At 40.6% G+C, this 22,333-nt stretch overlaps 1 protein-coding gene across 1 annotated transcript; it reads left to right on the forward strand.

The window, feature by feature from the left end:
- The first annotated feature begins 2,802 nt into the window (after window positions 1-2,802).
- Window positions 2,803-21,895, forward strand: LOC113533036 (ankyrin repeat and SAM domain-containing protein 6). The gene is made up of 16 exons (XM_026924837.3): window positions 2,803-3,271; window positions 8,239-8,765; window positions 10,354-10,398; window positions 10,607-10,811; window positions 10,974-11,080; window positions 11,222-11,361; window positions 11,579-11,825; window positions 12,068-12,117; window positions 12,189-12,398; window positions 13,004-13,172; window positions 14,908-15,098; window positions 17,178-17,364; window positions 18,568-18,635; window positions 18,870-18,986; window positions 19,155-19,239; window positions 19,390-21,895. Exons 1-16 carry the CDS (start codon window positions 2,937-2,939, stop codon window positions 19,428-19,430), a joined length of 2,724 nt encoding a protein of 907 aa, XP_026780638.1. The 5' UTR covers window positions 2,803-2,936; the 3' UTR covers window positions 19,431-21,895.
- Window positions 21,896-22,333: the final 438 nt, after the last annotated feature.

Here is a 22,333-nt window from a genome sequence, read left to right on the forward strand (position 1 = left end):
CAGGCTGCTATATTGTGTCTCAAAACTTGAGAGCCAGACACTTGAGATGTCTTGATAACCCAGAGAAATGTCCATATCAAATAATTTTCTCTCATGCCATTCACAGCGGCTGTTAAAAAAAAAACCAAAAAAAAACCTAGCATAAATTTTTTTCTTATTTATTATGTTGGCAGTGTGCTACACCCGATCTCATTTTGATTGTCAAATTTGTGAGATGCTTTTTGAATGAGGAGAATATGGCAAAAGAAATAATAATTTTAATTTTTTTCCAGAGCTGGTACAGTCTTGTGTAAGTAATTGAAGTGTATTAGTGTTTAACTGCCATCTACAGGCCTGAGAACATTACTACTGGACCTTTTAATGTGGAACTGCAAATCTGGAAAGAAACTGGCGAATAAGAGATGGAAGTGATCTTCAAGATGACAACAACTGTATGCCAAGTCATTAAAGATTCTGCCTTGAAAAGCTGTTTCTGTGGTTATTCAAAACATGCATAGTTCTTCAAAATAAAGTCAAACTACACTGCAGATTGCGTAAGGTACAAACAGAAACACAACACAACAAAACAAACACACACAAATAAAACTCAATGGCTTCATATTGTATGATCTAGGTCCGGGATTCTGACCAAATTCTGACCAGGCCACATCAGACCAAGCCAAGTCATATCATTTTTAGGAGCCTTTTAAGGAGCCATAAACGAAGGCTATTAAATGCATTGTAATCTATTCTCACTTACACTCACTTTCAGTAACTGCTAACCCTGACTAGGATAAGCAGATACTGAAAGTGAGTGTTAGTGAGAATAGATTAGCCTGAATACCTTTGGGATGCCCGGACCAATTGCGCCCCAGGCCTCCTCGCCCAACATCAGTGTCCAATCTCTTGTGCTCTTGTGACTGAATGGGCACTGATTCCCATAGCAACACTCCAAAATCTAGAAGAAAGCGTTCCCAGAAAAGTGGAGGTTATTATAACAGCACAGGGGGAACTAAATCTGGAACGGGATGTTCAAAACCACAAACTTTTGGCCATATAGTGTAGTAGTGTCTGGACAACATGGATGAATGTGTCACTGCATTGCTGCTGTAAACAGAGATAAAATAAATAAGTAACATTTTAACTTCACAAGTCTATTACCCTTATGTATCACTCAGTTTATGAACCTTTATTCCATGTTTGTCAGGTTCATTCATGTCCTGCATTGTAGACAGACACGTTGCGTGCAGTGGAATAAGGGCATGCATGTTCTTAGAGTACAAGCTCATGTGAGTTATTAAATCTCTTTCTGTTATATATTTTGGATTTTTGTAAAGTATTAGTGGTTGCTTGACTGTTAATTTTCCATAGTTAAAACAAAAACTGATGAGTGCAGTACACTTCATACAAAGTGAAGTGATCAAAGTTAATCATGTTAAATTTAAACAAAAGAAAATGTAAAATAATTCCATAGTGTAGTCTTTAGTAGGGAGCATTACTGTAGTCAGTGTAGTCACAATGTGCAGTTGAATGTAGAATCTAGTCTGAAATATTACATTTAGACTGCTTTTTATGACATCTGCCTGCACTGTAGCCCAGTGTCTGCTCCTCAGTGAGCATAGACTGAGGGGCAGTGTGGCACAAGGTCTTCTTCTCAGTGAGCATAGACTGAGGGGCAGTGTGGACCAGCGTCTGCTTCTCGGTGACTATAGGCTGAGGAGCAGTGCGGCCCATCGTCCGCTCCTCACTGACCATAGGCTGAGGGACACTGTGGCCCATCGTCTGGTCCTCACTCACCGTAGACTCAGGGGCAGTGTGGCCCAGTGTCCGCTGCTCACTGACCATAGACTCAGGGGCAGTGTAGCCCAGCATCTGCTCCTCGGTGACCGTAGACTCAGGAGCAGTGTGGACCAGCATCTGCTCCTCGGTGACCGTAGACTCAGGAGCAGTGTGGACCAGCATCTGCTCCTCGGTGACCGTAGACTCAGGAGCAGTGTGGACCAGCATCTGCTCCTCGGTGACCGTAGACTCAGGGGCAGTGTAGCCCAGCATCTGCTCCTCGGTGACCATAGACTCAGGAGCAGTGTGGCCCAGTGTCTGCTCCTCACTGACCGTAGGCTGAGGGACACTGTGGCCCAGTGTCTGCTCCTCACTGACCATAGACTCAGGGGCAGTGTAGCCCAGTGTCCGCTCCTCACTGACCGTAGACTCAGGAGCAGTGTAGCCCAGTGTCCACTCCTCACTGACCGTAGGCTGAGGGACACCGTAGCCCAGTGTCCGCTCCTCGGTGACCGTAGACTGAGGGGCAGTGTGTCCCAGTGTCCGCTCCTCACTCACCGTAGACTGAGGGGCAGTGTGTCCCAGTGTCCGCTCCTTGCTATCCTACAACCAACCCCTTGTGCATTAGTTCACTACACCCCGTTGGAAATGAACGGGAGTGAAATTTTGGGTGTCGACTTTGCGTCCAGTGGACACGTAGCCTACCTCTTGCATCTCTCTGGTCAGTAACAGTGTAGGAAGCAAAAATACAACTGAAATTTTTAGGTGATGTAGTTTTGTCCCAGTCTACTGCACTAACACTTATTAACACTTTTAATGTTAATAATTGCTGCATCTCACATCTAAGACTTACTAATTGAATGCTATTACTGGCGAGATTCTTTTGGATATTTGATATGACAAGGAATGATGCCTAGAAAAGTTTTGCTCAACATGTATTTTGACAAACGGAACTGGCTCGTGGTCGTCTGTGGAGGCTGAATGACCCTTCAGCGAGCATGCGCATTCCATGAGAGTGCGCGCGCGCAAACATTGCATTGGGGAAAAAAAAAAAAAAAGTTCCCAAGTTCTTCAACTTGATTGTTGAGTAATGTATGTTCCTGCTCCTGCGGTTAACAACATCACCGTATGCCGATGATGTCGTTAATGTCCGCACCGATGCGTAGAACGAGAAAAAAATGAATTTCGGCGTTCCAGCAAACTCCCTCTTGTTGTTCCGTGCTTGCGATGAAGGCGACTATGAGAGTGCAAAGAGCATTCTCGAGCCTGCTGGGAACGACTCGGGGAGACAGTCCAAAACACGCCTGGATTCTGTGTCGGAGTGCAGTGTGGACATCGCGCGCGGAGGATTGCCGCTTGTCCCCGTCGATTGCACCGATGAAGAAGGAAACACTGCGCTACACTTCGCGGCAGCGAGCGGGCACGAGCACTTAGTTCGCTTCTTACTGAGAAAAGGGGCGTCTGTGGATAGCCGGAATAATTATGGCTGGACGCCACTAATGCAAGCAGCGAGGTAGGACATTTACTCAATATTTACTCGAGACTTACCTCGCTCAGGTCTTTTTTTTTTTATTATTATTATATTAGTATATATTTATTTACGCGCGAGCAGGAGTGCTGTTGTAGTGAACATCAGCACAGCTGTGATTCGGCTGTAGGCGCGAGACTGTAGGCCGAGTCCCACACGTAATCACAGCCGTGCTTATATTCAATACAAGAGTGTGATATTACTTTATTACAACAGCTCTGTAAACAAGAAATTAATATCGAATAACTGATATTTCTGACACAATATGGCCAAACAGCCTATTTTGTTTATTTTTGTTCAACGAAAATAGTTCCCAAAGACGCCACAGCTGGATAGAGCGTTGCGTGTTGCCATGCCAACGCCCAGACTGACTGACATCCCATAGTAAGTGGAGTGACGGTTTCAGTGTAGTGAACTGTTGCTAAAAGTAGTGAACACAGACAGGCGGAGTGATACAAACAGTGAAATGTCCCAGTACTGTTATACTAAATATTAGCGCCCTTGGAACAGCGCTTGTCCAATCAGATTAGTGGACCAGAACTAACTGTTTTATTATAAAAAAAAAAAACACAAAACAAAACAATAGAAAAAAAGTTTCATCAGCCTTTGATGTTGTTTGTAAGCTAATGAAGAGCTGTTTTTAACTGTTATAACATGTGTCATGTGACCATATAACATATAATTGGTGTTGGCCATTGTAATCTGGAGCTATCGGATTTCATGAGTCAAGTCAAGTAAACTTTATTTCTTTTACAGCATACTTAAAATACAGAAAGTGTCAACCAAAATGCTGCACAGAAAAATCAAATCAATATAAAATTAAAACAGAATAAAATAAAAACAACACAATTAAGAAATCAAATAGATTAAATACAACAATAGAAAGACAGCAAAAACAAAGACCATCATTAACAAGACAAAAGTAAAAAAACAGCCACATGATGGAGACTTTACAAGGACTCAGATGCCTTGGAGAATAAATGTTTTCTGATTTGATTTAATAATGTCTGTCATGGGAAATGACTTCATAAACAATGGTAGACTATTCCACAATCTTGCAGCAGCATCAGAAAAGGCCTGGTCACCACTGAGCTTCCTATGAGTGTAGAATGGAGTTGCTGGTTAGAAGATCTCAAGGTTCTGGAGGTAGAAAGGGGCAAAGAAGATCGGAGATGTAGGTTGGTGCAGTACTATGTAGAGCTTTAAAAACAGACAATAAAACCTTAAATTAAATTCTGTATTTAACTGGTAGCCAGTGGCGGGAGATGCTTTCCATTTCCTTGATACCTGTTAGAATCCTAGCAGCTGCCTTTTCGTCCAGCTGAAGGCGCTACAAGGTTGACTGACCGATCCCAACATAAAGGGAATTGCAGTAGTCTATATGGGAAGAAATGAAAGTATGAATGACAGTTTCCAGATCTTTAAATGATGAGATGCATTTTAGTTTAGCAGTGGCTTGAAATTGAAAATAAAAAAAAACTCTCACACTACCTCTCACAACTGAGTTTATTTGCTTGTCAAATTTTGGGGCAGAATCAAAGGTGATGCCTAGATTTTTTTTTTACATAGCTGTAGCTAATAATGGACCCAGATTATCAGCTATAGCTGTGGTGGAAGCAGGTTGACCAAATATAAGAACTTCAGTCTTATCCTGGTTCAGTTGCAGAAAGTTTTTTGATATCCAGCATGTAATATCCATGAGACAGTCAAAAATGAAAAGGTAGAACTGTGTATTGTTCACATAGCAGTGATAAGATGTTCTATTTCTGAAAGTTAGACCAGAGCAGAAGCATGTACAAGGAAAACAAAACAGGGGCCAAGACAGATCCCTTGGGTACTCCAAGTTAATAGTAGCCAAAGAAGAGGAGATGTTACCTAATCCTAACTGAGAAAGTCCTGTTATTAAGGTAGGAGGCAAACCACTTCAAAGCTGTGCCCTGGAGATCTACACCACACTTTAGAAGATCCAGAAGAATTCTGTGTTCAATCGTATCAAGGGCTGCACTAAGATTTAGCAAAATTAAAACAGTACACTTTCCAGAATCAGTAGTCAGTTCATTAGCTACTTTGAGGAGGGCAGATTCCATGCTATGGTGTTGTCTAAAGGCTGAGTGGAATTTTTCAAAAATGTTGTTCCTGGTTAGGAGTGATGAAAGCTGAGATAAAATTACCTTTTCTAAAACCTTTAAAAGAATGATAGTTCAGAGATTGGTCTAAAATTGTTTAGAGCTCAATGAAAACTTAAAAATGAAAAACTTCAAAAACTCTTCACGTTTCTGCAGTGGCCTCTGGGATAGATGTGAGAGCAGGATTCAGTACTGCATTTATTGTATTAAAAAGAATCTTAGGGCTATGAGAATTTTTACAAAAAATTTACAAGAAATATTTTGCTCTGGCTGCTTTCACAGAGTACTGATAGGTAGTTCAACAGTCCCTTAGGATCAGATATGATGCTTGTAGCTTGTCTTTCTTCCATTTGTCTTTTGTCCTCCTTCTTTCGCAAGCTCATCTGAACTGATGTACTGAGGTGCATTCTGCATGTTATTAGCAAAAGGAGCAACTGCAAAAGCATCGAAGTACATATAAATAGTGTATGGCTCAAATAAGAGTGAGAAATATATATGCAGTCAGGGTTTATGTAGTGGACAGGACTTTTTAGGGGTTAGGCATTAGAAACGGCAACACATGACACGTGCCAAAAGGATTGGCATCTAACCCCCAAAAAAGGCAAAATACAAAAAGATGACCATAGTTATCTCCGCTTTGGGTTTTCTCTTGCTGGAACAGATGCAGAAGCACTTCCCTGGTGTGTGGTTTGTGCAGATGTGCTAGCAAACGATAGCTTGAAACCATGCAAGTGGAAATGTCACAATTCGGAATGTCGCAAGTTTAGAGACAAAACAACCGACACTTAAACACAGGCCTCTGGATTTTTTCAAATGGAGATTAACTAGGCTAGAACAGCAAAAACACACTATCAGCAAACACACCATTATGTCTAGCAGATGTCTAGCAACTGTTCTGCCTGCTGTGAAAGACATCTGTAAAATATGTTTGGAGAAAATTTCTCCCAGCAGATTACTTACATTCCCCTTTCAAATGACACAGTTAATCGCTGGTATCAGATCTGGCAAGTGATGTGATTATACATTGCAGCTGGATGAAACTACAGATGTGGCAGGGCTAGCACAATTGCTGAGTTATGTCCAGTACGTGAAAGACGATAGCATTGAGGGGGAGATTCTTTTTTGTCGGCCTCTTCCAGCTTGCACGACTGGCGACACATTATTTGATATGCTGGATGGGTTTGTTCAAGATGCAGGTATGGCGTGGGATAAATGTGTTGGGATGTGCACAAACTGCACCCATTCAGTGCGTGGGAGGGTGAGCGGCTTGGTCACATGTGTCCAGCAGATAGCCCCTTAAGCAAAGCGGACCCATTGCATGATCCATCATGAAGTCCTTGCTGCAAAGAAAATACCAGAGTCTCTTGAGCCTGTTATAAAGCAAGTAGTGCAAAGGGTGAATTATATTAAAGCACGCCTGTTTTCGCTGCTGTGTCGGGATATGGCGTCCGAGCACGAGCAGCTACTCTTTCACACAGAGGTGCACTGGCTGTCCAGAAGCTAAGTGCAACATCGCTGGTATGATTTGCATGCAGAGGTCAAATCCATTCTATCTGATGCTTTCATCCGAACTTGCGAGTTACCTTGATGATCCCCTGTGGGTAGCACAGCTGTCATATCTAGTGAACATTTTTGATCGACTGAACTCGCTCAATACAGCGACGCATGGGAGAGGTGCAACTATCTGACTGCTTGCAGACAAAGTCCGTGCATTCACTGGGAAATTGGATCTTTGACGTGATCGGCTGGTAAACAAAAATGTTGACACGTTTCGAACCTTTTCTGACTGTGTGCAAGAGGCAGGGATGGGGAATATCTCTCCTTTGATGCACACCATCACTGAACACGTTGTTGGACTGAAACAGCAATTAGGCTATTTCAGCGACGTTTGCACGTCATTTGCGTGGGTCCAGGACCCCTTCAGTTGCCCAGGCAAAGACCTAGCTGTCGAAATGGAGAAGCAATTAATTGACGTAAAGAGTAACAACAAATTGAGACACCACTTTGTCACATGCTCACTGTCTTCATTTTAGTTGCTGATGATTAACGAATACTCTCAATTGTCAGATTTCTAATTCTGTTCGAGTCAACATACCTGTGTGAGGTAGGTTTTTCTAAATTGGCGCGCTGAACAAAAAGTATTGAAATCACCTCCAGGTAGACGATGACCTCAGACTTGCAATTACTAACATTGAGCCCCGCATTGGGCTTTGTTGTAACAGGAAGCAAACGCAGGTGTCTCACTAATAAATTTGACTATAACACGCTAGGCAACAGGGAATGTTCTGTTAGTGAATGTTCCCGGAACGTTCCCTGCTGTCTAGCATTCTGTTGTCAAATTTGGCACCGTTCTGTTTCACACTGCTGACAGCTCACTTCCCTCCTAATTGCAAGCAACTAGCTAAGACCTATATGTAGCCTACACTAAAACAAACAAGTAACCGTTAAAACAGCCTACAGTTCAAGTGCTAAGCGTTCTATTCCCATGATTTTCTGACTATCTTTTTGTAGGAAATGTGGACTTGATTAAGTGTAAATCTTTATTACACCTTGCGTAATGTAAGTGGTATTTTACGGTTTTGTTTGATACAGAGACATATCGAATCAAGAGCCTCATATCAAATGATACAGTATGATACACCATATCGTTACACCCCTAATATTTTGCTAATTGTTTTTTCAAACATGGTGTTTTTGAAGGCATAGATAGCTAGCTACATGTACACTATTTCTTAAATACTGTGGGATTTTATTTTATAATGACCTTACACTATAAGAACTCAGTTCCCAGATCTCTGTGGATTGACTTTCTCTGTTTTTTTACAGGTTTGGCCATTTGAACGTGTCTCACATCTTGCTTGAGAATGGGGCAGAGATCAATGGCAGGAATCGCATGGGAGCTAGTGTACTCAGTATGGCAGCCCGTGGAGGCCATACACATGTTGCCAAACTCCTCCTTGAGCATGGAGCATTTGTGGATGACTTTGACCACCTTTCTGCAGCTGAAAGAAATTCTAACGGGAACAACAGTAACCACAATGATAATGGGAAGAACTTTTTGGATATCACGTCTTTATTGGTTAGTGCTCAGCAGGGTCATGAGGCTATGGTCAGACTGCTTTTGGAGTGGGGAGCCGACGTGAACTTTTCACAGAAGACCACGGGTTGGAGTGCACTAATGTTAGCCACATTGAGTGGAAAGGCTAGTATAGCTCAGCAGCTAGTAGAGAGGGGTGCTGATCCTGATCATCTTAATGTTCTATCCAAAACAGCTTTTGAAGTGGCACTGCATCTTAAGCAAAAAGAGGTGAAAAGTTATCTGGATTCCATCACCACAGTTCGTCCACAACCAGGTAAGATTGGTCGATGGAAGGAGAATGGGATGATGAATGACATTATCTTTGCTCATATGTTATTGAATGTTCTGAGGAACTGTCAACCTAATCCATACTGGTGCTCAACAGTGGCAGAAATGCGGCATTTTTTTTTTTTTTTTTACAGAATTTGTAATGTTAATTTATTTATCAACTTGATTTTTGCTATTTGTTGCCCTGTCTCATTTGCTTTTACAAAACATGAAACAAGTAAAAATAACTTGGATCAGTGAGTACTTTAGAGTCCTTAGATTATGTCCTTCACCCTGGTATTCTCCAGTGTGTGAGTCAGCCTGTTGGGTTATTTAGCTCATAACATTAGCACAGATTCTGCATTTTTGATCAGTGATTCCTTTACTCGTTCCCAGGAGTTGGGAGTATACATTAATTTTTCCTAACCACTGTCAGAATCCTTTGATAAATACAGCCTACCTTTAGTAGTAGTAGTCAGTCTTGGATCCACTGAGTGCAAGTCTATTGGCAGAAGCTGGACAGAAAGAATGGTTCAGTCCATGGCAGTGACCTGTATTGAGTTGTTCACCTTAGTGACTTGTTAAAAAAAAAAAAGACAGAATTGTTTATGAACAAAACATTTGTACTGAGAAGATATAACATCTATGGTAAAAAAGGCAACCTAAACTAGAAAAGTATTTAGGCTAAATTACACACAGGTCTTAGTGAGCAACTTTTACTGTGACTGTGCTAATACACCTTGTTTAGAGATATACCTGTATATATAAAATATCTATATATCTTCTCTATATATCTTATTTATGTATCTTATCTATATATACATATATATATATATATATATATATATATATATATATATATATATATATATATATATCTTATAATATATAGAGTACTTTGGGCCTTTCGCCAAACCCACAAAATGAACAAGTAGCACTGTGGTGCTTTCCAAAGCTTGGTAACCTCTTTGGAAGTTAACCAGCATCGGTTGGAGTTTAAGCAGGCATCGCTCATCACCTGGCCAATTCCATCCCTATGGTGAAGCACGGTGCAAGGACTGAGAAATTTGTCAGGATGTACAGATCATAGTACAGAGACGTCCTTGAGAAAGACCTGCTCAGGACCTCAGAATAGAGCAATGTTCACCTTCCAACATGACAATGACCTGAGACACTCAGCCAACACAAGAAATGCATAGAAATATCAATGACCCAGTTGTATGTTACATAATAAGTGCATCCATCTTAAACTGGTAACTTATTTGAAACTAAGTTTATGTTTATGTATTTCACTGAATGTTACCATCATTTTACCATATTATCCAATTATTCTGATCTATAACATGGGCAACATGCAGGGGTATATTCAGAGTGCAAGTAGCAGTGTAGTGACACATCACAGACATGTGTCAGTGTCTATTGTAAATGGTAAATACAACCCCAGCTATTTTAGCTCTTTGAAATAGAGATGTATGTGTTTGGAGTAGAGAGACGTATGTATTAAATTAAATAAAGGGCGATTATTTTTAGGATTAAATTTATTTATATTTTCTTTTTTTTCTGGTATTCTTTTCTTTCTATCCTTTTCCCACTAGATGATGAGAAGAAAAGGCCTGATGTTTTCAGTGCTCTAAAGTTAGGTGAGTGCCACTAAGGATAATGAATGTTTTAAAGTAACTTACTGAATAGGGCCTCAATGATAATACAGTAATATGATATGGATAAATGTATAAACAGATCATTATTTGTACTGATGCCCCAGACTTGTTTTTTTTTTATTTGTGTGTGTGTCTGTGTGTGTGTCTCTATGTGTGTGTGTCATTGTGGGTGTGTGACTGTGTGTTATAGGAAATGCTCAACTGGTAAAAGAGATACTAGAGGAGGATCCGTCTCAGGTGAACATGGCTAATGCAGATGGAGCATCACCTTTGATGATTGCAGCTGTGAGCGGACTGTTGGAAGTTGTGCAGCTTCTGGTTGAGAGGAATGCAGACATAGACAAACAGGATGGGGTCCATGGCTGGACAGCTCTTATGCAGGCAACATATCATGGGTAAGGCTTGCATGTCTGAATTTACACTAATACTGGTTATTTTCTGTTAAAAAAAAAATCACAATTGCCTTAACAAAATTTTCCCACATTTTTTTTTTTGTAATAAATGCCGCACTTCTCAGACACACTGTTTAGATGTCCTGCTCTTTTTTCTTTTTGCAGGAATAAGGATGTGGTGAAATATCTGCTGAGTCAGGGAGCTGATGTAAACCTAAGAGCCAAGAATGGATACACAGCCTTTGACTTAGTCATGCTATTAAACGACCCAGGTAGAGTGAAAAATTCTTATCATTGAGGAACTGCTTTGTAATCATAATTATCATACATTGTTTTTTTTTCCTAGAGTAAGTAAATAAATAAATAAGAATCTCATTCCTTTTCTTTCCCACTTCTTCTTTATCTTACTCAAGACACTGAATTAGTGAGACTGTTGGCTGCTGTGTGTATGATGGTAGATAAAGACAAGAGTAGGCACAGAGACAAGATCTCCACCAAGAAACACCTGTCTCCCAGTGTACTTGTACCACCAGATGATAAAGGAGGCCTGAAGGTGGGACTCTGTGTACTTGTACATAGTATCTGATGCATAATTTAATGTCTGTATGTCCTACTGGTCTGTATTAGATCCATATAAAAACTTGCCTCACCACAGTTTAAGTCATTACTAATGCTCTTGCTTGGCTGGAATATGGCCCCTTACAAACCAGATATTGTATAGGCTTACAGACAGTTCTTTTGTACTCTTCTTCTCCTCTCTTCCTCTCCAGTCCTGGTGGAACCGTATGTCCAATCGCTTTCGTAGACTCAAGCTAACACACACACTAAGGCATGGGCTCGCTCCCAATCGCTTAGCTCCATTCCATGATAACCCAGGGGTTCTGCTGGATGCTACCATGAAGGCAGAGAACAGAACAGACACAAACAGCTCTGAACCAAGTGGTGCAATGGTTTCTCCTGCTGGAGCTCCTAGGGATGACCTCACCATTGCATGGACTGATAAGAGCAAAGACAGTGGTAAGATGCTGTTCATGATTTTAGGTATTGCTACTCTTTTTTTTTAAGTAACTAAAGAATTTTAGCTTAATTTAAGATTCTTTAAAGGGAAGCACTGTTCAACATGTGTGATATTTCACTGTATAAACTGCTGGATGATTTCAAATATTATTAAAAACAATACTAACTTTCTCAAGTTGTCACAAAAAGTATAAGATTTATGAAGAATATAAGTCAGTTGTGGTATTCTATGATTTTTGAAGGTCTTGGCAGAAACAGCAGTGACAAAGATGACTTTCTCATTACCACAATGGTAAGTATTTCATGACCTCTCATGGATTTGAAACCTTCTTTTACAGTAAGTATAATTATCTCTCTGTTTAGCTGAGAAATGGTGCACCTCTGACTCGCTTGCCCAATGACAAGCTTAAAGCCGTTATCCCACCCTTCCTGCCTCCATCCAACTTTGAGCCATGGAACTCAGACCGCTCACGGGTTTTGAAAGAGGGAGGCAAGACAAGTGAGCAGTCTCGTCTGACTATGCCTCAGAGACCAAGCAAAGCCAACTTCAACACCAGTGGAAACTCTGATATTGTAAGTGCCTAATATGGCCTTGTCTATGGTATGATTTATGTCAGTTGGACACTACATGACTTTCAGTATCTCAGAATTGCAGTACTGTTCACACCACCTGACTTTGTTCTGCCATTTAACTTTTTTATTCAGGTTTTTTTCTGTATTTTTGCTGTTCCTAACAACCATCATGGTATGACATGACAAATCGTTGCTTATAGAAGCAATGTCGTGTAATATATTGTGCTTACATTTTGCCTTGGTCCTCCCACAAAAGTTGATTGATGATAGAACTGGATTCAGGGATCTGCTGCGCATGACAACATATGAATCCTCAAAATTAGCTTCCGACAGGGAAATCGGGGCTAAAATTGTGTAGTGTGAGTTCAGCATTAAGATGCATTTCACATAGGCTGTATAGAATCAATGGACCATGAAGAAGGCACACATTTCAGTCAGTGATTCAAAATGTAAAAAGTAGCAGTCAGTCTTATTTAAGGAGTAAAGATTCATACAAAAGGGGTGCAGTAATATTGGTGCCGAAATTGTCTGTGAGCTTGTGGGGTTTTTTTTTTTGGAGTTTTTTTTCCCTGATCATCTGTACCTGCTTTCTGCTGATGTTTTAGACATCCATAAGTCGAGTAGTGAGCAGATCTATGAAGTTTTCCAGTATCAGTAAGGTCCCATCCTCCTCCCCTTCCAACTCGGGCAACTATAACTCACCTCACTCATCAGGGGGTTCCAATGGAGTAGGAGGGGTCAACCGCCATACATCAGACTTGCATAACCGTTCAGGTACACCCAAAGACACAGCATAATTATAACAATATAATAAAATTATATCATATTATATATTATAACAATATAAGAAAACTTTTGCTAATTTTTGCTTTTATTGATTATAGCCAACAATGTCACAAAGGTTGGGATCTGCATGCATAATGTGTTACCTTGTAGTGAGAAATTGAATCGCATAAATTAGCTTTTCCTCCCAAATAAATATTCTTTTATTATTATTATTATTATTATTATTAGTAGTAGTAGTAGTAGTAGAAATGCTGGTAGTGCATTAAAAATATCTATGTTTAAAAGTGCAGAAGTTTTTGTGGGTCTGTGTAAATGCGTTTTTGTCAACTTTCTAACCAATGACACACAATCTCGGTGCATCCTCCCGGCCACAGAGGTGCTTGACAACCGTGGCTGTTTTGCATTAGCAGATTTTTGAGCCAGAGTCGTGCTCTGTCCTGGCCACATAATGTCGCCATGCATGTCTCTATTCACGGAACTGAAGGCAGTCTTTGAATATGCACACCACAATCCCACACCTGGTTTGAATACATCCGCTGTGCAAATTAATACTGCCTGCATGTCCTCTGTGCTGCACGGCTAATGTATTAATGCTATGTTATGTGGCAGAAGGAAGATCAGGCTAGCGTGTGTGCAGTGTTTGTATGTTCTTCCTGTGATTTGGGGGTTTCTGCTCCAATTTCCTCCCCCAGTCCAAATACATGCGTTGTAAGCTGATTGGCATCTCTAAATTGTCCATGGTGTGTGTGTGCAATTGTGCCCTGCATCCCTCTGCGATAGGCTCCAGGCTCTCTGCCACCCTGTGTAGAATAAGCGGGACAGAAAATGGACGGATGTTTATGTGGATCATGTTATGAGCCATATTATAAGCCTGTAATTGTTTGCATGTATAAAACTGCTCTTGAGTCATTAATGTGATGATTCTTTTAAAAGCTAAATATAAACAAAGTTGATTTCTTTAGAAGTACATATGCCTGTGACACTTGCTCTGGCTCGGGATGAGAATGAGTATACAGGAGGCAGGCCTGGAACAGCTCAAAAAGGCTCTTTTATTGGCCGTTAATACTTCACTCGCTTTTTCTGTGGTTTTATTTTAAACAACATGCACGTGCACGTGTCCGCGCACACACACACAAACACGCACACACAGCTCAGTGCAGCTCAGCGTCTCTCTCCTCTTTATGCTTTCTGCCGCTCAGTGCAACACTTGTTAGCCAAATTTCAGGCAGGTGTGTCATCCTTAACACTCACCTTCTCCGGCTCCACCCTCCATTCGCAAACCGGCGCTCGACCACGCCCCCGCTTCCGCAATGCCATATAATAGTATGCAATCTTTAACCTAATGAAATACCTAGTTTAAAACATAGGAATGTGGAGATTGCGATTTAATGTCCCAGAGTTAATGAAGAAACAATATTTAATGTTAGCCAGTTAATTAAATTTAGCTAAGCTCACCCATTTTGCAGGAGATTGGATTTTGATGAAACATTAAATCATCTCAATTTACTAAGAGAACAGCTTTCTGATTAACAGATTTTGTAGGAAAAAGCTCAGTGACCACTCCTGACCACTCAATTTACCTTGTAAATATATGCACCTTGTTTTTCATAAGGATTTATACCAATATATGATGTCTTTATGCTGCAAAAATGAAACCCTTGCTCTGGGTGCTTGCTTCAGGGAGCTTTTCTTAATCGTCTTACGCATTCGACTCTCTGTTCAGGAGGCAGTGCATCAGACAGCGTACTGTCTCAAATTGCTGCCCAAAGGAAGAGGGCCGCAGGCCTGCTTGATATCAAACCACCAACCCATGAGGCATCAACCTCTACACCCCTGCCCACCGTGCCTGACATTAGCCTGCCTAGCATTCAGAGCAACCCGAGCCTGGTGACAAGTGACTTGCACTCCAGATGGGTATGGTCCTGCTGATATTTTTTTTTTCTTATCAAGAGATGCAAAATAGTTTGGTCTATTTTTATATGAAATTAGTGTCAGACAAGATTTTTTTTTAGCACATTGTGCAACATTTGGATGTAAGAAACCACTGACACATTACACCGTAGTCACTTCATCAAATCACTTATAACAGGTGAAATCTCTGACAATATGTCTGTTTTCATTTTATGATGGACTTTAAGTTGTGAAGTTGTGATGAGGGTTATCTAAGGTGCTTGCTAATTTAAATTTTAGGCTACTGTTTAACTTGCCTCAGATTCTTAGCTAAGATTTGTTAATGTTAAGATTAGTTTGTGAATACGATTTAGGATTTTTCTTGTACTGTACACTCACCGTCCACTTTAATAGGAACACCTGTACACGTGATCATTTATGCAGTTTTCCAATTATTCAATCATGTGGCAGCAGCACAATCTATAAAATCATGCAGATATAGGTGAAGATCATGCAGATAAGAGCTGAAATTAATGTTCACATCAAACATCAGAATGGGGGAAAAAGTATAATCTCTGTGACTTTAACCATGGCATGGTTATTGTTGCCAGAGTGTATGTTTATAATGACGCAATAGCTATAATAAATGTTTGCAATAGTTAAGGTTAGATTGAGGCCATACTGGTCATGTTATCTTTAAATAGCCGTACATTTCTAGATCCATTTATGATGAATATGAAGTAGTCTTTTTACATAACCATTAATTCATTCATCTTCAGGAAATGCTTTATCCTGAGCAGGGTTGCGGTGGATCTGGAGCCTAACAGCAAACAAATCTGTGCGCAAGGCTGGGCATTTCACCCTGGATGAGACACCACTCCATCTCACCATCACAGGGCACCATTCACATACACATTCACACACTTATTCTCACCTAGTGGCAATCTAGTGTAGCCATTTCTCCTACTTGTATTTGGACTGTGGGAAGAAACCAGAGAACTCATAGGAAACAAATGGTTACGTCCATGGTGAGCAGAAAAGCATCACAGAGCGCACAGCACATCAAACCTTGAGGCAGCCAAATACAGTAGCCACAGACTCACTGTAACTGGACAATCAAAGATTGGAAAAACATCAAGGTCAACAACATCAGATGAATCTCTGTTTCTACTGTTGGGCCCCTTAATACCAATCAAGGAACCACGGCGTATCTGAATATTGTAGCTGATCATGTACATCAGAGAGATCTTTTTTTTTTTTTTTTTTTTTTTTTATCATTCTGATGTTTGACGTGAACTTTAACTGAAACGCTTGACTTGACTCTGCATGATTTTATGAATTGCGCTGCTACCTGATTGGCTGATTTATTGCATAACTGCATGTATGAGCAGATGTAGTCCTGTCTGAAAGTATTGGAACAGCAAGGCCAGTTCTTTTTTTGTTATTCACTGAAGATCTTTGGGTTTGAGATCAAAAGATGAATATGAGACGATAGATCAGAATTTCAGCTTTCATTTCCTGATATTTACACCTAGATGTGTTAAACAACTTAGAGCATGGCACCTTTGGTGGCAGACCACCCAAGCCATGCATGCCCAAGCCATGGCACTACCTCCACTGTGCTTGATCGATGAGCTTGAATGTTTTAGATCATGAGTAAATCCTTTCTTTCTCCACATTTTAGCCATCACTTTGGTATAGTTTAATCTTGGTTCCAGAACTCCTTGTGAATTTCTATCTAGCCTTCTGATTCTTACTGCTGATGAGTGGTTTGCATCTTGTGGTATGGCCACTATATTTCTGTAATCAATCTATATTTCTGTAATCAACAATAAACACTCACCAGTCATATGATCAATATTTTGATCACTTGAAAAATGTGTGTTCAAACAAAAGTTGCCATGTTCTAAGTTGTTTAGCACATCTAGATGTAAATATCAGAAATGAAAGCCGAAATTCTGGTCTATCTTCTCATATTCATCTTTTGATCTCAAACCTAATTTGTCTTCAATGTATAGCAACCATATTAGCTACACCAAGTAAGTGTGTCTTATGAGTGTTCTTAATTTCTATCAGTCTAAAATCAGCCTCCAATCTCCACAGAAGGTTGATCTAAAGAAGAGGCCACAGTCTGGGAATTCCTCCACATCTAAGAGTACATCCCCTACCCTGACTCCATCGCCATCCCCAACTCCGAAACCTCTCATTGGTGAAACCCTATCTTCTGCTTCCTCCCAGCCATGTTCTAAAAGTAGTGGTGGATCCAGCAGTGGCACCATCACTGACGAAGGTCAGTGCAAATAAAAATTATCAGACTTATTGGTATTTAGGAATGCACTGTCATTCACACTACTGTGATTCGACTAGGTATGCCAGAGCTATCAGTTTTTTTGTGTACCATTTCCTAACATATCTGAGCCAGTATCATCAGCCTGTATTACCTGGTAGAGTTGTGTATGGAGCTTACCCTCTCCTTACCAGTATCGACTATGTGGTGCTCTTAGTACTGAACTGAGAGCTTAGGCAGGGTATTTAGAAAGGCACACCTCTGTCTGTATAAGGCGTGTAGTCACAGTGCATGTCAGACCAAAAACCAAGCCATGAAGTCCAAGGAACTCTCCATAGACCACCCTGATCAAATTGTGTCGGGCAAGGGTATATAACCATATCTAAAATTTTGAATGTTCTATGGAGCACAGTGGGTTCCATCATTGTGAAACAAACGAAGTTTGGAATCACCAGGACTCTTCCTAGAGTTGGCTGTCCAGCCAAACTCAGTAACCAGGCTAGAATGGCTTTGGTCAGGGAGTGTACAAGAATCCATTGGCCATTCTAACAGAGCTTTAGAAGTCCTCTGCAGAGAAGGGAGAACCTGCCAGAAGGACGTCCATCTCAGAAGTACTCCATCAATCAGGGCTTTATGGTAAAGTGGCTAAATGAAAGCCCCTGCTGAGAAAAAAATACTGCTCATCAATTTACAAATAACATCCCTATGGTGAAGCATGGTGGTAGCAGCATCACGATATGGGAGTACTTCTCAGCAGCAGGAACCCGTTCCTGGTTAAAACTGAGGGAAGAAGGATGAGGAAGGATGAACACAGCCAAATACAGAGAGTTTCTTGAAGAAAACGTGCTCCAAATGGACACAACCTCAGACTATGGCAAGGTTTAATCTTTCAGCATGACAAAAACTTGAAGAATACAGCCAACACAATGCTGGAGTGCCTTTGGGACAAGTCTCTGAATGTCCTTGAGTGGCCCAGCCAAATCCCAGACTTGAACCCTTCTGTGGACTTCTGTGGAGAGACCTGAAGACGGCAGTTCAAACACTTGTAGCCTGTAGAGACTTACCCCAGAAGAATTGGAGCTGTAGTCATAAATCTTTAACACAGTAAAGTGTGCACAAATCATTTGTGTGAAGTGGTTTGAATCGTTTCCAAACCCACTGTGTCAGTGTTGTGATTTATACCTTTGCCCTTATCCTTTTTTACAGATGAGCTTTCAGGTATACTAAGAAAACTTTCCCTGGAGAAATATCAGCCCATCTTTGAAGAACAGGAGGTATAGACATGGATATCTGTAAAGTCTGTAATTTTCTTGTATTTACATGTTGTTTCAATAACTGTTATGGCAAAGCAAAGCAAATGCTGAGAATAAGCACAAAAATGTACAGTGGATTTAACAAATGAATAGTTTTATTTCCTCTTTGACTAAGTTACACCTATTCCCAAACATTATCATTGCGTGCTTGCATTTATTAATCTCTGTAAATTACCCTTATTGTTTTATCTGTAGGTAGACATGGAGGCCTTTTTGACTTTGACTGACAGAGATCTGCAGGAGCTGGGGATTAAAACAGATGGGCCCAGACAACAGATTCTGGCAGCCATTTCTGAACTTAATGCTGGAAAGGTGTCCTTTTTTCTGTTAAAAACTGATAGTCAACTTTGTCTTAATTTTGAAAGCTGTTGCTATTCAAATATTCAAAGTGATTTGGTGCCATGTATAGACTGCTAATATTCAAAGTGATTTGGTGACATGTATAGACTGTTTTGTTATAATAGCATATATTAATTTCAGGGAAGAGAAAGACAGATACTGCAGGAAACGATCCACAATTTCCAGTCGTCTTTTGGGAGTAGTGCAAGTAACCAGCACCCTGCAGGTTATTCACGTTTTGAGTATTACATACAAAGCTCAGCCTTTAGAGATATAATGTATATTTTCATGTTTTTTTGCAGAATCTTTGTATAGTTATCACCATTTCAGGATGCTCTAATATACTTTCTCTTTCTCTTTATTTTTTTAAATCCAGTTTGGGCAAGACATCAGCTGCATACCCTTAACAAAAGGTAACACATTTGGCCAGATGAGGGATGGGAGAATGGTGCCTTCTCACAGTGCTAGTTCTGGAACTTCTATTTAGTGTTCTAACTTTTGATGGATCTGCCCACCTCCAAGACAAAGTACATCCTCATTCCAAGACTGATTGCGTCATCGTACCCAAAGCAAATGAGAATCCGCAAAGGACCTCACACATTATTCTACATAAGCGGTCACATCTTAGAATAATACATACAAGCACTGACACCCTTGTATACAAGGGTATACAATACTAGACTGTTTATGATAATGTCTAGGTTATTTCTTTTGTTTTTGTCTTTGGTTTGTATTTTTATTATCTGATGTGTGTATTTTGCCATCCAATTCAGGTTCTTTAATCATTGGTTCTGTGAACAGCTAAGTTGGGGCATGATGACAGATAACATATCTAAGATGACATGTGCTGTACACCGATCAGCCATAACATTAAAACCACCTGCCTAATATTGTGTATGTTGAGTCATGAACTCCACCAGACCTATGAAAGTGTGATGTGCTATCTGGCACCAAGATGTTAGCACCCAATCCTTTAAGTCCTGTAAGTTGCAAGGGGGGGGCCTCCATGAATTGGACTTTTTTGTCCAGCACTTCCCACAGATGCTCCATCAGATTGAGATCTGGGGAATTTGGAGGCCAAGTCAGCACCTTGAATTCTTTATCATGTTCCTGAAACCGTTCCTGAACACTTTTTGCATTGTCGCAGGGTGCGTTATCCTGCTGAAAGAGACCACTGAATTTAAGGAATACCATTGCCATGAAGTGGTGTACTTAGTCTGCAACAATGTTTTGGTAGGTGGTACGTGTCAAAGTAACATCCACATGAATGCTAGGACCCAAGGTTTCCCACCTGAACATTGCCCAGAGCATCAGACTGTGTCCACCGGCTTGCCTTTTTCCACATAGTGCATCCTGGTGCCACCTCTTCCCTAGATAAATGATGCACACGCACCTGGCCATCTACATGATGTAAAAAAAACATGATTCATCAGACCAGACCACATTCTTCCATTGTTCCATGGTCCAGTTCTGATGCTCACATGCCCGACATGCACTTTTGGTGGTGGACAGGGGTCAGCATGGGCATTCTGATGGGTCTGCGGCTGTGCAGCCCCATATGCAACAAGCTGCTATGTACTGTGTTCTGACACCGTTCTATCATAGCCAGCATTAACTTTTTCAGCAGTTTGTGCTATAGTAGCTCTTCTGTGAGATCAGACCAGACAGGCTAGCCTCCGCTCCCCATGAGCCTTGGGCGAGCATGACCCTGTTGCTGGTTCACTGTCTTACCTTGAGACCACTTTTGGTAGGTACTAACCACTGCATACCGGTAACACCCCACAAGACCTGCCGTTTTGGAGATGCTAGCCATCACAATTTGGCCCTAGTCAGAGTCACTCCAATCCTTACACTTGCCCATGTTTCCTGCTTCCAACACGTCAATTTCAAGAACTGACTGCTCACTTGCTGACTAATATATCAAACCCCTTGACAGCTGCCACTGTAACGAGATAATCAGTGTCATTCACGTCACCTGTCAGTGGTTTTAATGTTATGGCTGATTGGTGTATACTTACATTACTTTGATTAAAATTGATGGATAATGTCAGCTAGCTAGCAAACAGTTGCTCAGTCAGTCATGACTCAAAGCTCTAAAGTCTTTTCCTGATAATGGCAAAAACCAGTTTCCCATTTTATATATTAATTACTAACTCTGTACTTACCCCTTTGAACTGGCCAATGCTCTGTTTAAGTTGCATTTTAGGTAATGAATCATGGCCACACATTTACATTAACACGGGTGGGTGAGAGGCAGACCCACTGCCAAAAAAAGCTTCAAAAATGCACAGTGGGAGTCAATCTCCATGGATGGACCCAATGTTAACAGGAGGTTCCTAGTCCTTCTTCAGCAGGAACAGACAAAACAATTTGGTGGAATTTACGAGCAGGGTTTCTGCTTAGAGAGAACAGACACCCCCCCCCCCCCCCTTTTTTTTTTTTTTTTAAACTGCTGTTGTATTAAATATTAGCACGGCTGTCATTCAGCTGTAGGCATGAGGCCATACTGTAGGTAATCACAGCCATATAACAGCACAGTTGCGAGAGTGATATTGCCTTTATATAACAGTTCTATAAAGAAGAAAATAGTATTGAGTAACTGACATTTCAGACACAATATAGCCAAATATTTTATTTATTTTTGCTCTAACAACAAAAATAGTTCCCAAAGACGCAACAGCTGGATAGAGCATTGCCTTGCCAATGTACCAGTGCTGTTATACTCAATATCCACACTCTTGGAATGTTGCTTGTCCAATCAGATTAGTGGAACAGAACTAACTGTTATATAAAGGAATATGGCGATTTCTACAGATGCTGTACTTTTTGTATTATTTCTTGCTGTAAAATAAGAGAAATAAAAAAACATTTTCCTGACTGTTGACATGAGTTACTTTCAATCATGTTTATATACAAATATTTCTGTATATCACCACTGCAAATTTGATCTCAAATTACATTCAAATGGCATTAAAAACAAATCAAATGGCATTAGAAGCGTTCCACAAATGTTAATTTTTATAAAGTACTCATTCTCAACTCCATACATTTTAAATTCTGTTGAAATACTAATTACTTCTTTTGAGTGACCAATGGTTTTTAAAAAATATGACTATTTGACAAATAAATGCTGATATTCCTTGATTTGCTCGCCTCTCTAGATATTGCACAATCGTTTGGCAGAGTGTGCACTGCACCATTTAGCTCCAGAGAGTTATTATTACACCTAGTGGTAAAAAATGGGAACTGGAGCAAGCACTAATAAAGGCCCATTGGGCTAGGAATCACTCTGTAAGTGCAGACAGTGTGCGATGTACATT

This window comes from Pangasianodon hypophthalmus, chromosome 22 (assembly GCF_027358585.1).
Source record: "Pangasianodon hypophthalmus isolate fPanHyp1 chromosome 22, fPanHyp1.pri, whole genome shotgun sequence".
NCBI lineage: Eukaryota > Metazoa > Chordata > Actinopteri > Siluriformes > Pangasiidae > Pangasianodon > Pangasianodon hypophthalmus.

Excerpts from the sequence above, each read along its gene's own strand:
- LOC113533036 (XM_026924837.3), top strand. The coding sequence starts at position 2,937 with ATGAATTTCGGCGTTCCAGCAAACTCCCTCTTGTTGTTCCGTGCTTGC. Across the intron at positions 8,766-10,353 it reads CACAGTTCGTCCACAACCAG|ATGATGAGAAGAAAAGGCCT; the intron begins GTAAGATTGGTC and ends TTTTCCCACTAG. Across the intron at positions 13,173-14,907 it reads AGACTTGCATAACCGTTCAG|GAGGCAGTGCATCAGACAGC; the intron begins GTACACCCAAAG and ends CTCTCTGTTCAG.